At 39.8% G+C, this 16,479-nt stretch overlaps 2 protein-coding genes across 3 annotated transcripts; both read right to left on the minus strand.

Annotated features, from left to right (window-relative positions):
• Positions 1-645: 645 nt before the first annotated feature.
• Positions 646-7,538, minus strand: igf2b (insulin-like growth factor 2b). The gene is made up of 4 exons (XM_080864415.1): positions 7,333-7,538; positions 6,305-6,459; positions 3,531-3,708; positions 646-2,225 (listed from the first exon to the last, which is right to left on the minus strand). Exons 1-4 carry the CDS (start codon positions 7,405-7,407, stop codon positions 1,986-1,988), a joined length of 648 nt encoding a protein of 215 aa, XP_080720541.1. The 5' UTR covers positions 7,408-7,538; the 3' UTR covers positions 646-1,985.
• Positions 7,539-9,260: 1,722 nt separating this feature from the next.
• On the minus strand, positions 9,261-15,128 carry th (tyrosine hydroxylase). 2 transcript variants are annotated; one of them, XM_080876354.1, is made up of 14 exons: positions 14,946-15,128; positions 14,573-14,668; positions 14,269-14,472; positions 13,465-13,639; positions 13,280-13,368; positions 13,103-13,170; positions 12,957-13,007; positions 12,142-12,287; positions 11,852-11,987; positions 11,421-11,490; positions 11,279-11,335; positions 10,861-10,956; positions 10,646-10,779; positions 9,261-10,043 (listed from the first exon to the last, which is right to left on the minus strand). In XM_080876354.1, the coding sequence occupies exons 1-14, from the start codon at positions 15,027-15,029 to the stop codon at positions 9,884-9,886; spliced, it is 1,566 nt and encodes a 521-aa protein (XP_080732480.1). In that variant the 5' UTR covers positions 15,030-15,128; the 3' UTR covers positions 9,261-9,883. The 2 variants fall into 2 exon arrangements, with proteins under 2 accessions (XP_080732480.1, XP_080732481.1); XM_080876355.1 differs by lacking the exon at positions 14,573-14,668.
• Positions 15,129-16,479: the final 1,351 nt, after the last annotated feature.

A 16,479-nucleotide genomic window follows, 5' to 3' on the forward strand; every position in this document is an offset into this window, starting at 1 on the left:
CCTTTATACAGTGCCCTTATTTGTATTTCAACAAACGAACAAAAAAGCTTGGCGGCTCATTACGCAAGGTACAGCTCAGACTAAAGGAAAATAACACAACGTCCCTGGAAACTAATAGTATATCTATATATCTATATCTATATATATATCTATAATGAATGTCTATATATATATATATATATATATATATATATATATATATATATATATATATATATATATATATATATATGTATATATATATATATATATATATATATATATATATATATATATATATATATATATATATATATACACATATACACACATACATACATATATATATATATATATATATAGATATATATATATAGATATAGATATATATAGATATAGATATATATATATATATATATAGATATATATAGATATATATATAGATATAGATATATATATAGATATAGATATATATATAGATATATATATATACATGTAGACGTGTATATATATAAATATAGTTTCAAGTATTTGTTTTCAGGCAAAAGCATGTGAATACTACTGATATACAATAAAAATAAAATGTTAGTTGACATTATTGCTGTTTTTTCCCTTTCTTTATAACTGTAAAATAACATCATAACAATAAAAAAAAGCCTAACTTGGAAAAACAGGAATGTCACGGTACCAGAAACTGACAGGGTTTTCCTTTTTTTTTTTTCATTGAAACATTGATATGAAAAAAGACAAAAAATAAAATATAATCATCATTATCCCACTTGTTCTTAGTCCATGCCATGTTACTTCCTGCCAGAACAGTCCACAAAGCCATGGCAAACAGGAAGTACTGTCCCCAAACTATAGTACTGTCCCAATCCAGGTGGTCCATGGTGTCCCGTATGTGTCCCCATAGTGCTCCATGTGTCCAGCAGCCTCAGAGGGACAGGAGGAACAGGGACTTGGTCTCGGGTCATCCCTTGCTGCTTATGCTGGCAAACTAGTAAATAGCAGCCGCTAGCACTCACCATGAGCCTAGATGCCAACACAGCCCATATTTTTCCTCAGTGACTCTTCCCCCTTGACATTGCCACTGCCAGGAGCTCCCCCATATCCTTTATTTTATTTAAAAAAAGTCACACTTTCCTTAAAACGGAAAGCTTTAATTATTAATTCAAAGAAAAAAAAAACGTGCTTTTCCACCTCTTCTTTGAGTCCATTCCCAAAGCTAGCACCATGACATTTTTTTAAGCTACACGTTCATTGTTCATAAAAAAATAGTGCCATTTTTTTCTTTACTTTGACGTAATCCGTGGCAATGTGCAATTTTGCAGACTCTTTTCTGCTTTTTGTTTGTGATCAAAAGGTGCTGGAACAGGAATCTAATTTTATAAAATAATTCCTTACAGTGTGGAAGTCCCTTTATAGGTAGAGGTGCAAACTAAAGAACTAACAGAGATTTTCTTTTCGCCTCAGGAAAAATGATGTGGAATGGATTCTTTCATGCAAGCAGCTCTTCACTTTCAGTTGTCTTCCACAAGGACAAAAAACATTCCGCTAGGTGTCCTCTTGACACTTGCAAACGACAGATCTCTTTCATCTTCTTTTTCCCTTCTCTTTTTGTCTTTTGCTTAAGGATCCACCTGAACCACATTCAGCCGAATTGTTAACTTTTTGTTCGACATTTGTGTTTGTGCCTTTTGTATCTGTGACTGAAAGAGAGTGGGAGAGAAAGAGTTCAGACAGGAAGAATGTGAAGGCATGTCTGTGTGCCAGAGGAGGGTGGGCTGGTGGGGAGGGGGGAGTTCGGGGGGAAGGGGGGGCATTAGAAAAGGGCCAGGGGTTCAAGACGTAGTGGATATGTGCAGGGGGAGGGATTGGTGAGCTCGGACAGGGCAGGGGAGGTCAAAGAGGACTGCCACAGAAATGACGTCAGAGACAAAGCTATAATCCCCTAGTCTTTTTTTCACCCTCAAAACTCTTGTCTGTGCAAAGGGCTGGCAGCGGGCTCATTTGTGGCTGACAAAGTTGTCCGTGGTGAGCAACACGGGAGGCAGCTTGCTAGGAAGGCTGATCAGGGGCCTGTGGAAGATAGCCTGCTCCTTGGCTTTAATCTTCTCCGCGTGCCTCTTAAACTTTCTGGCCCTCAGAATGGCGGGGACACCCCTCCGGAGCCGCTGGGCCGCCTTCCTCTGCCACACCTCGTATTTGGAATACTTCACGGTCACATGTTGCTTCTTCGGGACTTCCTATTGTGGCGTGCGGGCGAAAATAGAGGAGAAAAGGGAAAAGAGGGAGTCAGTTCATTAGGGTGATAAGATATTGTTCAAGTGCTTATTACAATGGAGGAAAGCCTTGTTTATTATGTGAAAACATTCAGTCATTTTTGGGCCAGTGAAACGGAAATCAAATGTCATTCTTAGAGTGCTGAACGTCATAACAGATTCGCCTTGTCCTTGTTTTAGTTTCCTTGACTGGGAGAAGCTGTCAACAAGCGCCTAGTTCAGCCTCTTTAACATAATGTCAAAGGGAAGGGCGGTCACTTGTCTCATATACATATGAGGAGCCGGCACTCACTCAGCCACTCATTGAACTTTGTAGCCTTCACAGAAATGCATACAAACACAATTCACAAACTTCAATTCTTACGCAGAAGACTCCTTTAAACAATGCTAGGTGTTGTCTTGAGCACCAGGGACAAAGCAGGAGGGGTCGCAATGAAGCTAGAATTTATGCGTGAGTAGCCAGTGCTAGATCTGAATGGCTTGTTTTGGTCCTGCCACTTGAAGAGTGTTTATCCCCCTTCATTCACTCCAGGCCTTCTCAATAGCCCAAGAACAGCTGGCCCTCAGAGCAGGCTGTACCCATCAACTCTCCCAACACAGAAAAACTAGAGACATGTCCAAACTAAGTCCCTAACAGCCTTTTATTTTCGTTCTTTCTTTCTTTCTTTCTTTCTTTCTTTCTTTCTTTCTTTCTTTCTTTCTTTCTTTCTTTCTTTCAAATGCCTATTACTTTCCTCAGTAACGGTATTTATATCTATACATTTTTAGCAGTGTCATGCCACCAGTACTGATTTTATGAGCAGTCAAAACAAAAACATCTTTTTTAGGCTTGTTTAAAAGTTTAACTGGCTTTAAGAGGTCTGGCAAGCAACTGCTCTTGTGAATCCATTAAAAAGATCTGAAACTCTTCCGCATGTCTGTGACATATTTCAGAAGAGCTTTGGTGGTTCGGGACAGGCACAAATACATTTTGTCCACCATCTTACAGGACATATACGCACTTAACACACCCCCTTTTCCTGAATATAACGTGTTATGACTTTTGTGATGTTTTCCATGACTGTCAGCACTTTCTTTGTAAGTTGAGTGCTTTCCATTGGCCAATTAACTAGATATAACTGCGTTAGCATGGGTACACTGTACTCAAGAGTCAGTGACATAGGGGCTAGGCTCAGAGGTGAATGGGGGCACAGGAGATGGGAGGACAGATAGAGCTGGGATTAGCACTATTTCCCATACTGGCCTGTTGTTGTTGTTGCTTAGACGTACCTGTTTTAGTGCGGGCATCACCGGTATGACCTGTAGAGAGGTGGCTGACACGTCCCTTTCGGACTTGGCAGGTTTGGCACAGTACTGCTCCAGTAGGTTGAGGTCACAGCTACGGAAACAACACTCCTCTACAATCCCACGGGTCTGGGGGCGTCGGTTGTTACCCCTGCTGGTTGGCCTACCTGAGGAAAAATACAAAAAGGAGTGAAGACGTAGAGGTTAGGGACTGCAAACACAACATCAGTAATGAATCAAGGTTGTTTTTGCAGGATTACTTCGACAGTCATAGCAGCCCTTGGAGCAAAGAGGATAAAAGGAACTCTATGGCCAACTGCAACAAATCTTTTTGTTTGTAGAGGATAATCTGATTAGGGCTATCTGGAAGTCCTTAAATGAGTGAATACACAAGTAAACACCCTGTGCTGTAGAGACCAAAGGGGAGCAGCAAAGACATCTAAGCTCTCAGGTATATTAGGCATAGCAAAATATATAAAATGGAAAACTCTTCTTTGACCTTGTTCTCTGCCAAGTCAGCAGAGATAAATACGCTGAGGAGAGAGGAACAGTAGGGAAGTAGAGATATCAGGAGAAAGGGGATGGGTGCAGACAGGGAATGTGAGGGTCAAAACAGAGGTAAAGAATGCATAAGAAAAGAGGGCTAAAGCAAGAGAGAGAAAGGTATAGAAAAAAAGGGTTGGATGGTTAGCATGTTGCACAGGAGAACATTATCCACAATGAATAAAGGCCTTGTTTGCTGTCCTGTGACCCAAACAATGTTTGAGAAATCTCATGGGATGGCCAGATTTGATAGCAGAAGAAAACGAAAATGTGCTGTAGGGGGTGGGGGGACAAAGAGAAGGGAGCACATCTATGTTGGCCCAAATTGGATAACGATCTTCCTGATTGGTAAAGAAGCTGCTGTGGCAAGCAGCACACAAAGAAAACACCTTGATTTTCAAAGCAACAGCTAAAATTGTTTTTTTTTCAGCTGAAGTGTTTGAAATCAGATTATTGAGAGGAAGGTGAAGTTATGTATGTCACAAACAGTGCAGACTGTGCGAACAGAGGCTTTCGCAGTTTAGGATTAACAGCTACCACAATGCTTCCTCAAACACTGCTTTACAATTACTCCATCTTCATGGAAGCAATGATTAGAATTGATGAGCTCTTCTCTTAGCCTGACATCAACAACCCCCCACCTCAACCAACTCATCAGTGTGGTCTCCTGGCCTGGGAACACTATTGCTGAGGTGACTGGTATGCCTCATGGGGTGCTATTACTTTACTGGTAAACAAGCAGCCTATTGTGTCGCCAGTGTGTGTGTGCCTTTGCAGTTCACCAGTCTTTCATATGCAATGAGAGGTATGGGCTGTAAGCAGACTCAGCAGAGAGAGAAGCCTGGACCAGGTCTTGAGACACACAGCTGGCTATAATCTCCCCCTGTGTGTATGCGCACGCGCTAGTGTGAGTGAGTGCGTGAGAAAGAAAAATAGCAAACACGCATACCACACAACCGCAGCACAGTCTCAGCTCTCCAAACCAGAGGTGGCAAAAGTACAGGCATTCTGTACTTAAGTAGAAGTACAGACACTAGTGTTAAAAAAATACTCCAGTAAAAGTTGAAGTACTGAAGCTACTTCTTTACTCAAGTAAAAGTGAAAAAGTACAGGCTCTGAAATTATCTCAAAGTAAGAAAGTAAAAGTAGCTCTTTGAGGAATATTTCTACCAGTTATTTTTGTGCAAAGCTCACTGAACCTTGTGTGATACTAATGTAATAATTAAATAATATTGGTAGATAGGAATGCAGAATTTCAGTCTGAATTTTAGAGAAAAAGGAGGAAAATAAAAAGTCTCTCTATTTTCTGTTGCCTACATTGTAGATGGTTTTAAACAGGAAAATGAGTAGGGAAGAGGTTAAAGTGGGATTCAGCAGGTGGGGGATCCTAAAATCGGCTGTAATGGCTCAGTGTGGGGGAAAGAGTCACAACTCACGAGAATTTCTATTGAGAGCTCCAGTAGATTTTCTTTGTGTACAGGCTGTGATTAGCTGATCTGTACTGCTGCTGCTGCTCTGAGGTTTACTGGTCTTTGCTGAATTCAACAAGATGTCAGCAGATGTTGCATAAATTGTCCTCGCTGATTTCCATCCACTGTTTATGCTGTCCTTATATTAGACAATATACAGTTGATATGAAGGTAGAATTCAGTGAATAAATCCCACCAGCTGCACTTGATGTAACCTCCCTCTGACCATGAGCACACAGCCACTGTGTACCAGTCACACATTGTTCTTTACTTAAAATCCATCACAGTACAGCAAACTCACCTGTTTGTCCTAAACAAGTTGAAAAAAAAAAAGAAACAAATAAAAAAAAAACCCTTCCAACTTTAACCACTGACTGTGGTACTCGCTTTTGCCTCTTTCATCTCTTTTTGTGCGACATCCACTGGTGATTAATACGCAAATGTGATTGCGGTTTGATGTTTGAAGGCTCAAAGACGTTAAATAATAACCACCGTCAAATGGATTAAAGCAAAAGTCGCTAGCTTGTTTTGAAAATGTAAGGAGTAGAAAGTACAGATATGTGTTTAAAAATGTAGGGAGCAAAAGTTTTACCTGAAAATTCTAATCGAGTACAGTAACGAAGTATTTGTACTTCGTTACTTCCCACCTCTGCTCCAAACAGATGTGTGCAAGCGAACAACAGAGAGATTCAACAGGCAAATGAGCATTCACACAGCCCATCGTGAAAACTTGTAATGCTTTGAAACCTACTGAAATAAAAGCCTCTGTCTTCACAGACAAACTGCAGCGCATCCACCAGTTCTCCCCCACACAGCGTCTCCGCCGAGGCCATTTCCACTACGTAGAGCGTCAGGGCCAGTGCAAAGAGCAGCGCGCGACTCGTCGAAGACATCCTCTTGACCTGCGGAATGAAGCATGGGGGTCACCAAATGTAGCCATGACATGCAGAAAGTTGTGGCATACAGAAATCATTAACGAAATAACAGTTAATGACATTTTTAAATACCATTTTTTAATCAAAATCAGCCACTGGTTTTTTTGTTTTTTTTTGTTTTTTGTTTTTTTTGTTTTTTTCAGACGAAGAGGGTACAGTCTTCATCACAGGCTCCCGCTGTGTACGGTGTACGTGCTCAAATGTTCGACAAAGTAGAAATTCAGAAAAAGAAAATCATCTCAAATCATGTCGCAATATGCAGACCCACTCTTCACCTTCCCCGCCCGCTATTATCAGCTGCTGTCATGTCTGTCGCACCTGAAGAAGTGCTTATTCTGGAGGAAAAAACAAGTTGCCAGTATCACCAGCTTTCCACTCTTACACAATCCTCCTGAAGTTGCAAGGCTGCTCGATAGTTAACTAGCCGAAAACACCAAACTCAGCATATATTTTCCCTTTGCTCACCCCGGAATGAGCTCACTGACCCTCAAACCTGCCGCCCCCTATCTGCCGGTAAAAAAAAATCAGCTGTTTGCTCCGTGTCCACGACACCATCCAGGCGCGAGAAGACTAAAATTACTTGTTCTTTTTCTATCCCAAATGCCTCAAAGCTTCTCCTCGCCGTTTATGCATCTTGAACTTTCTCTGCTGCATACAAATCAAAAGATGTCCCGGTTCTCATACTGCACAAAACTGATGCGAGCACTGCATCTACAGAACCCGAACTGGTTTTCCTACTTATAAAACCAAGACAACTCCGCTATAACCCTGTCAGACGTCTTTCATTACGCACACGGCAGAGCCGGAGAGTATAAAACAATTTGCTTGTTCTTTGGTTACCTTCATTCGGCTGTTCTGCGTTCTCCGGCAGGTGTGGCAAAGTGAGTGATGTCCGTATCTTTGCTGGGTTTCCATGTCAGATGGCAGTAGTCAAAACGTTGGGAGTTATTTGGTTGGAGAAATTGCAGGTGAGTTAGTTTCCCAGTTGGTTAAACTATAGAGATGGTGAGTGAGAAGCTGTCCCAAAGACTAGGCGACAGGCAAAACTTCTCAGGGAGAGGTATTATATACTAAAGCACGCCCCTTACACCCACCCCACCCCTTGCTCCTCCTCTTCGCCCATGAAAAAAAAAGAAGGCCCAGAGACGTTTCATGAAAGTGCTTGAAGGGAGAATAAGAGGGTGAGAGTCACAAAATATGGAACACTTCCATGGGCATTTTCCACGTTTACGCACTGTAACCTACAATCACAATGTTTACACACAGGACGCAGACTGAACAAGAATAGGGGTAATTCCTTCGACTCCAAGAAAAATGTCAATGTCTCCGCCCTGCTGTAATTAAGATTAACATTCAGTGGAATCACTGTGGCCAAGGTTTGCGGCTTCCCTCAGACTGCTTAGATGCAGGCACTGGGGTCAAAGGTGCCTGACAGTGAAAGGGAGATAAAACTGGGGGATCATGCAGTAGAAAGCGGATGCAGCGGGACACCAAGTGGGAAAGTAGATGCAGGCATGTCTCAAGCCACACATATGATGGATGGTCATATGATGGAGAGCTTTACTAATGCATTAGTATGCACATTATGACAAATATGCATCATACAGTCCAGCAGCACTACTTTATGCAGATATTGAACAGGTACCATCAGAGGAGACAAAGAGTGATCCATACTTTGAAAATCTGATTTTAGCATATAAACACGCACATTCACGTTATGCTTTATAAAACTCTTCGAGGGTCCCCTTATTTCAGTGTGTGTTCTGGTGAAGGTAAAGATCTGGACGTGTCTTCAGACTCATATTGACACCTGCTGGTCAGGTTACGGTACCTCCGTTTGTTTGTCCTCCAGCTTTCGGCTTTCCAGCTTTTGTGCTGGAATGTTGAATCCTGGATTTGATCGCATCTTCTTACCTGAACAGAAGGAAGCGTGTCCCAGCAAACTCGTGTTCTCTTTCACAGCTTAACATTTCTCTCTTATGCACAGCATTTCTCAGGGTTATTTCAAAACAGCACACACTGTAAAAAGTAGATCTTTTAAAAGTAGATAATATATAAACTTAATTTATATATTAGCGATGATTATGCAGAATAACAGTTTCAAAAATGGCTGATTTCTGATTTATTTATTTATTTTCAATAAAGCACATTAAATAGAGTTTCTATAGTGCATTTAGTGTCATTAAAATATCTTGGGGTTGTTTGTGAGCTTTAGCTTGTTTTTAAGACCGAATAACGTCTCAAAGCAGAGATTGGTGACAGGAAGAGAACCTTAAGAAGATTTATTCTCTCAAAAAAATTCAATAAATATGCTGTGATTTTATGACGAGGCAGGCCAAAACAGCTAGACAGCTCCCTCTTGCGATAGACAAATGTAAAGCAAGAATCTATAGAACGCCAGGACTGCCATAATGAATTAATTAAATACACCATTAAATAATTAATGTGGCAATAATTAATTAAAATTGGAATTAATTAATTAAATAAATAGTTATGATACATGTAATTAATTAATTATTGACACATTTAATTAATTATTTAATGGTGTATTTAATTAATTCATTATGGCAGTCCTGGCGTTCCATAAGAAGCAGCCAGGTGTCGTTAAATAATAATTCATGCCAAAGTATTTCTAGGTTTTCCCATCAGCGATAAGAGCAAAAACCTATCAAATATAATACAATTATTTATATTTTTAGTTTAACGGTAGGAATAAAACTTGATAAATCACAGAAACGATAGTGGAATGTTAATTTGCAGTTCTTTATTATCTGATAGTTTCTAATCAATAGGTTATTACATAGATTCTCCCCTCCCCCTTTTTATTATGCATTTACACTGCAAGACGAAACCAGCATAAAATACACAATGCAAGACAAGAACAGCATATGAAAGCCATGGATTTAATTACTCAAATGCTAAATTCACATATTTGGAAAATAAAGCTTTTGACAGAGCAGTTACAGATTTTTTTCTAAATAAAATAAACGATCCAAATATACACCATTATAATTCTTTAATTTCAAAATATCTATACCATAGCTATATAGTCTTCTTTTAATACATTCATTATCAGAGTTCCCCTTGATGTGACTCTAGATTTGACACATTTCTCAAACAACAAACTTTAAAAGCATGAATGGTCCAGTCAGTAAAACCCCATCATTTCACAAATGCAAGCATTTAAGATCTTTGGATACTTTGTCAGCGCTGAGTTTTGAGGTTTTAATGGTTGCAACCTTGCTGGAAAACCAGCCAACCACAACGAGCAAAACTCAGATTCATACAGCAGGTACGGCACAGAAATATGAACACATTGGCAATCTTCAACAGCGTGGACTCAGCTGAGAGAAAAGCAAACAACAGGCGGATGGTGAAAGACAGCGCATCATCACGATAGCACACTTAGGGCGTCTGTCAGCACTTTAAGCTCATCCTTCACACCTTCCAGGCCTCCTTGGATCTTCACTGGGTTGTCCAGTACTTCAACACTGCTGGTATATGGATCAAATCTGACTGAGAAGGGACGCTTGATGCCAGCTACATAAGCCCTGGTCAAAATTGTAAAGATGTAAAGAAGTCAGAAACTTAAAGATCTCAAATGGGGCTGTCTTTTTGCTCCAACTGAAAGTATGGACTAAAGCAACCAAGCCTGCAAATTGTCCTTGTGTTATAATTTGCCATGTTGTACATGCATGCAAATTATTGAGACTGTGGATTCCACAACATAAAGAAAACACTCCTATGTAATGATGCTCACAATGTTCTCTGTGCTCTTTCAAACATTCCAGTGCGGGTATTTTCTCATCCAGTGTGTCGGGGATGTCATGTGCTGCATTCTACTAGAGGCTGAATATTGTGAAAACACTCACTTAAGCTACTTGTTTTGCAGGGCAGCATTTGATCTGTTTGCCAAATAAAACTCCAGACTTTTGCCTCGGTAAGGAAGACTACATTAGGAACAGCTGTCTTCTGGCTGCTATGGCTGACCTACAATAGTTTGTGGCCTCGGGGGTTGGCTGGCTGTTCTCTGACCTCGTCCTCACATAACCTCTCTCTTTGTTGTTTTTCGTTGTTGTTGTTTTTTTACATTTTTTTATCAGTTCTGTATGTTCTTATGTATGTGTATGTCTGGTATGATAAAGAGCAGTACCTGAATTTCTCCTTGGCATCTGAAAAACTCTCAGAAATAAAGTAAACAGGCTGGTATGTCTGGTCTTGATAGGGCTGCACTGCTGCAGCCTCTGGATCAAACTCTCTTGTCTCTGGTTCATCAGACAGAGAGTGCTGGAAGTTTAAAAAAATGGAGAATTAGCTAACAGCTGTCTGTGTGTGCTGCATTAAAGGAAAAAAAAAGTTTGAACGTACCACAAGTTCACCATAAGAGGAAAGCAGCCCAGCTCCATAAGCCCTCACCTCACCATTTTGTTTACATAAGCCATACTCGACCGTGAACCAGTACAGCTGATGGAAAAACAGAAAGCAGGTGACTGAGAAGAAGTATGGACAATCAGTGCATTAGTTACATGTTAGATTTTAGACAAGAGGCTGTCCAAAGTAATGCATTTTCAAAGATATTTTAGCAATAGTTAATTCCATTGTTTACTATATGGGATATGTATCTTAGTTCGTGCTCGAAGCCCAGGCTAAGAAGGGTGGGAGCATGTGTGTGTGTGTGTCTCTGTTGGGAGATGGGCTGGCAACATGAGGTTCAACCCCAAACTTCACTGCAGTTATATTTATACAGTTTGTATGTGTTGTTTGTGTTCGAAGACAAAAGTCTTACTGTGGACAGTTTCTCAATATCTTCATCCGATGCCCCCAGTGAAGCCAAACCAAGGTTCTGTGGAAAATAATAGATCAGTTCTTGCTAAATAGCACAAAAGAACTGAATGATCTGTAAGGCTGTTAATCTCTTCAGCACTAACCTGTGAAAACTGGGCAAAAGTGCGATCAGCCAGCATGGGTACGTGGCCCAGTAATTCATGGACGCAGTCACTGAAGAGAAAGCAAAAGTTATTTCAATTCACGACAATGTTTGATCTTGAATGAAAAACACCACACAGTTCAGTTTGATTGGATGCAGACTTTATGATCACAAACTGGAAATTCAATCTGATTACATAACAGTTACAGAATGAAAGCAAGCCTGTTCTCTAAAGAAAAACATATCGAATCTTAAAATAATTACATAAACACAACAGCTTTTGCATATGGCAGCTTTTTAATATGAATTGTTGTTGCTATTAGCAGATGCTATGTGTAATTTCACTTGCATTTGTTTTTATGGAGTTATTTCTGATTGTATACTTTATAATTAGTTGAAGCACAAAGCCAAAAGAGTCACAGTAGTACTCACGGTTCTGGGGAGTGCATGGGGGAGGAAGCATGTCGGATGTACTGGGTGCACTGGAACACTCGGAATGCCAAACTGGCCAGAAAATCTCTGGCTGAGAGCAGGCCCGCCACTGGACGCAGCGCAAATCCTGTGCGCTCTGCATGTGTGTTCAGGGGGATGGTGGTGAAGGGACAGTAAGCAAGAGAGAGAGAGAGAGAGCGAGAATCAAATCCTGATAGGTGGAGTCGACATTCGCTAAGCGTCTGTATTTACGTATCTTTTCTTTTCATTTTGTCTTATCCCATTTTTACCTTTGAGGAAGCGTGACACATCTTCCAGCTGGGGAATGTTGTCTGGGCTGTACCCACAATGCCTTTCTAGGAGACAAAAAGCCTCAAGGTATTCACCGCAGGCATGGGTGGTGTACAAGTCCCTCAGGGTTGAATATACTTCTCGCCTAAATCAAGATTTAATTACATAAAAATTGAGATTTCATTTATTAAAATCAAAATCTTGGAAAAACTGGAAATAAGCAAAACTGCAGTGTAGTTTTAGAGTTATGGTTAGTGTTATGCGCCTGCTAATTAACAGTGTTTAAATTGGATTTATCCTGCAATGTTTAACTATTTCAAGCAATTTATTTCTTGCATCATATTTATAGAGCTCTTTTTTATTATGCTGTGTTTTTCTCGTATCGTATAAATCTTATGAAAAAGCACATTGCTATAATTTTTCTACTTGGTCTGGTCTTTTTTTTTGTCCTAAACTGTTCAAGTAAAATATAAACATCTATTAACTTGCAAACAACACTTTGTTCTCAGGCTATGGATATGTTTTTTATTCAGACAAGCTCGAGCTGTCACCTCAAGTTTATTCTTGTGACACCCTCCATCTGAAGTTAATTTACCGAAGCATCCATAAAAGACAAATCATATGCAAATAACTGGTTGGTGGGTAGACCACAATGTGTTGACAGTAAAACAACATAACAGTGAAATGTATTTTAATAGATAAAAACATTTTGTGTTCATTGTAAATGATAATTTTATGCTCACTGCTACTTCAGACTTAACTTTTCATATCTTATATTATCAATATTAAAAACTAGCGTGAAAGAGCCCCGTACCATGTGCCAATCTCCTCCTCTGTGTATTCCACTCTGGGGATCGAGTGCCCACTGAGGACAAACATATGCACACAATTATTACATTTCAATTTTATGTCTATTTTTTATGGTTGTGTGTGCAGTATTTAGGAAAAGGCCCATCTCACTATCTGTATCTGAAGGCAATGTCACCAATCATTCTCCTCCTCTGTCTGTAGGCAGGATCTGTGTAGCCCTGTTTAAATCAAATATACCAAACACAGATCACATTTTCTGTAACAAGCCCAGTAATGACAGCTATTTCTATTCAATTATTTCTTCTTCTTGGCAATGTCATTACTTACTGGATGGTCATGGTCTAAGTCTGGATCAAATTTGGTGACCAGATGATGACACCTATCCAAATCTGCAATTTTCTTTGGGAACCAGTGGACTAGTTGAGAAAACGGGGAGAAAAAAATAAACTGTTCTGTTTTTTGCTCACTTCTACAGACTATTTAAAATGTTTCGCAATTATTTCATCAGTTACATTTGACTTCTTTGGTGGTTTTGACATCCTCTGCGTTCCTCTTTATGGAGCTGATCAGGGTACTGACATCTGAGAGGTGCACCTCACAGCGGACAAAGTACTCCAGGCCCTCCAGGGTGTCTTTGACCTTCCGGCATGGTCGCGTCTCCAGATGGTGAATCTTAGCTTCAAATGTCTGAAATACAGTCAGCAAGCTGAGATGTGACTGTGGTAGCAGAGATCCAGAGGTGAGAAGTATTTGTGAAGCACAATAACTGATTCTGGATGCACACTTTCCTGTTCAAAACATGGAATAACCCCCCACCCCACCCACACATAGATTTTTTTTTTCCCAAATGGTTTTCTTCCATGACCTTTTTCGGTACTTCTGTGTGACTAAAATGTGTAACCAACTTTAACAATAGCCAATAAAATATTATTCAACCTTTACATATCCACTATATTCCACTAAAATAAAAAACATTTTACAATTACCTTGTTGTGAATCTTGACTACTTACCTACTATAAAACCGGTTTTAATTTTCCCACACTTATTGCAACCCTGTTGTCTCACCAGAAAATGGGTCACAGCTACAATATTAGAGTGCAAATGTTGATAACTGTATTATTACCAACTAGACACAAATACCGACCAATGGGAATCTTTGCAAAAGAGCAAATCCAGTAGCTTAGTGTGAATTTATGAAGCATTCATAAATTAATTATTAACAAACAAAATAAATAGTCACATATAAATCAAAATAAATCTTTAAAATATTTAGTTACCCCTTAAAACTCTATTAGAATAAATTGTGATGGATTACCTCGAAAACCTTGAGTGTCCGCGACAGCGCAGGTGTCTTGGAGTTTCTTAAAGTAAAGAAAATGTTGAGGAGTGCTTTTCCATCGTCCTCCTCAAACACTATCTGTTCACTGGCCTCTGCAGCCTCTGCCGCTGCAGCGGCTGCTTCCCTCTCCTTGCGCGCGTCCTCGATCAAGCTCTGCCGTCTACCGACGAATCTTGGAGACTGTTTTAAAAAGAGAAATTAAAGTTCTGCTTGTTACGATTTAACTGTAAGAAAAGACAGACACGACACCACATGGACGTAACTGATGGGCTTTGCTTACTTTTTGGATGTCTCCCTTGATATTTGATGGGTGCGCTTTACATCTCCAAATGCGCATTAGATCGGCAATGCAATCAAGGTAAACCTTACGACATATCTAAGAGTAAATAGCGACCACAGCACACATTTTAGCAGATTTCAACTGTAAAATTGAAACGTGCAGGATTTGTTTTTCCTTCCTGGGAAGCTGTTCGTTTGAGATGTGCGCCAGACAGCGACGCTGCGTAATGAACATCTTGCCAAGTTTTCTTTGTGCCATACAACAGTTTCCGTGATTCATTGAAAGTATTTTTCTTAACAGATGACTCCACAGACAATCACAGATTTCTGTTTGTAATTTAAAACAAACTTGTGTTTTCTAAAATATTTCTTACCGTGATGGAATCAGATCTCTCCAGCTCGGACGCTGCTCTGCGGACGCTCTTTGTGGAGGATGTGGAGCTGGTTGAAAGCGGCATCTTCAGGCTCGGAAGTCTGTATTGACTTAGCTTCTGTGGCAGAAGTGGTAGTATGGTTTTGGCTCTCTCTAAACCTCTCAGTCGGTGCTGTGTGCCCACAGTTTTTCTTTTCTTTTTTTCACCACGGAGGTTTCCCCTTTTTATGGGATCATTTGTTTGCCGTTTCTGACGTCAAACACGCTCAATCTAATCAATCAATGCGCAGAGTCTATCAGTCTCATCCCAATTTGGAGCGTGCTGTATAGTTTGAGACAGAGCTCTTTTTTGCAGATGTTTGGCACATTCTCATTGGCCTTTATGAATGCACTTATATTTTCGAAATTTGGCAGGTAAAAAAGGCAAACACGCTTCAAGTTATTAGGGTAAAATTAGAAGTAAGTGAACTGCAAAATGTAATAATGTGCTGTAGTATATTGTATGAATAAATTAATATACGGTTTTCTTAATTAAGTTGTTTGCCTCATTAAAATTTAAATAAGTAAGGTGAAGCTGTGTGTTGTATTCAAGCAGCAGTTGGATACACTGTAGTCATTTTTAGACCATAATTAAAGCTTTGACCTGAGGGCTTTACGTAAAGGTTAGACCAGAGAAAAGTCAACTGTGGAAAATTAAGTCACTTTATCAGCTCAATCCAATCTCCACAGCTCCTCACAAATTAGATTTCATTTGGAAAAAAAGGAAAAAGAAACACATGCACAGACAGAAGAGAAAAAGAACAACGCATTGTTTTCCTGTTTTGCCTGCTCTGTTTCTTACCTCAGCAAAAGCCATATCAAGTGAATTTGTACCGCTTTTGCCTGACGACTTTAGTGGTTAACATGATTGTGAGTGATGTACAGTGCCCAGAGGCAAGAAGAGGTAAAATGATTATTTGTGGACCTTTTGCCACTTGCTCTCACAGCAGCAACCATACAAGGCTGCAGAGGAGGCAGGTGGGGCCCCAGTGTGACTCTTACTTAAACCCGAACACAGGCTCAAAATGCTAAAGAGCACTGATGTTGCCCTGGGCGCAGAAAATGCAGGTTGCTTCCTTAATTGAAGGAGAGCTAGTCTAAGGAAGTAAAGAAACCTGAAACAAACAGACTGTACGATAGATACTACCATTCCCTGTTTGTGAGCCTACAATTCTGCATGGAAACAGTAAATTGGTGTATCTTTTTTTTTTTTTTTTAAAGAAGCTAGTTATGTATTTTTTTTTCTCTGTATCACGACCTTTTCAGAAAGTGGCATGACACAAAAGACTTGGCAATAGACATAAGGTTGACATTTATCCAGAGATAGGAATAATTTTATGCTATTTTTTCCATCCATGTCTTTCATGTGGAATAATTCTTTCTTCAGGCAAGAAGGCAAGGGGCCAAAAGTAGTTGAACAAATGACTGTAAAGCTGTTTCATGTACACATATAAATTATTTATTCATTAATAATTTAACAATTAAGCAGGTAAAAG

The sequence above is a fragment of the Rhamphochromis sp. 'chilingali' genome (assembly GCF_963969265.1).
Source record: "Rhamphochromis sp. 'chilingali' genome assembly, chromosome: 2".
In the NCBI taxonomy this organism is placed as follows: domain Eukaryota; kingdom Metazoa; phylum Chordata; class Actinopteri; order Cichliformes; family Cichlidae; genus Rhamphochromis; species Rhamphochromis sp. 'chilingali'.

Excerpts from the sequence above, each read along its gene's own strand:
- igf2b (XM_080864415.1), bottom strand. The coding sequence starts at position 7,407 with ATGGAAACCCAGCAAAGATACGGACATCACTCACTTTGCCACACCTGC. Across the intron at positions 6,460-7,332 it reads CGCAGAACAGCCGAATGAAG|GTCAAGAGGATGTCTTCGAC; the intron begins GTAACCAAAGAA and ends TTCATTCCGCAG. Across the intron at positions 2,226-3,530 it reads TGATGCCCGCACTAAAACAG|GAAGTCCCGAAGAAGCAACA; the intron begins GTACGTCTAAGC and ends ACGCCACAATAG.
- th (XM_080876354.1), bottom strand. The coding sequence starts at position 15,029 with ATGCCGCTTTCAACCAGCTCCACATCCTCCACAAAGAGCGTCCGCAGA. Across the intron at positions 14,473-14,572 it reads TCAAGGGAGACATCCAAAAA|TCTCCAAGATTCGTCGGTAG; the intron begins GTAAGCAAAGCC and ends TTTTTAAAACAG. Across the intron at positions 13,369-13,464 it reads AACCACCAAAGAAGTCAAAT|TCCACTGGTTCCCAAAGAAA; the intron begins GTAACTGATGAA and ends TTTCTCAACTAG.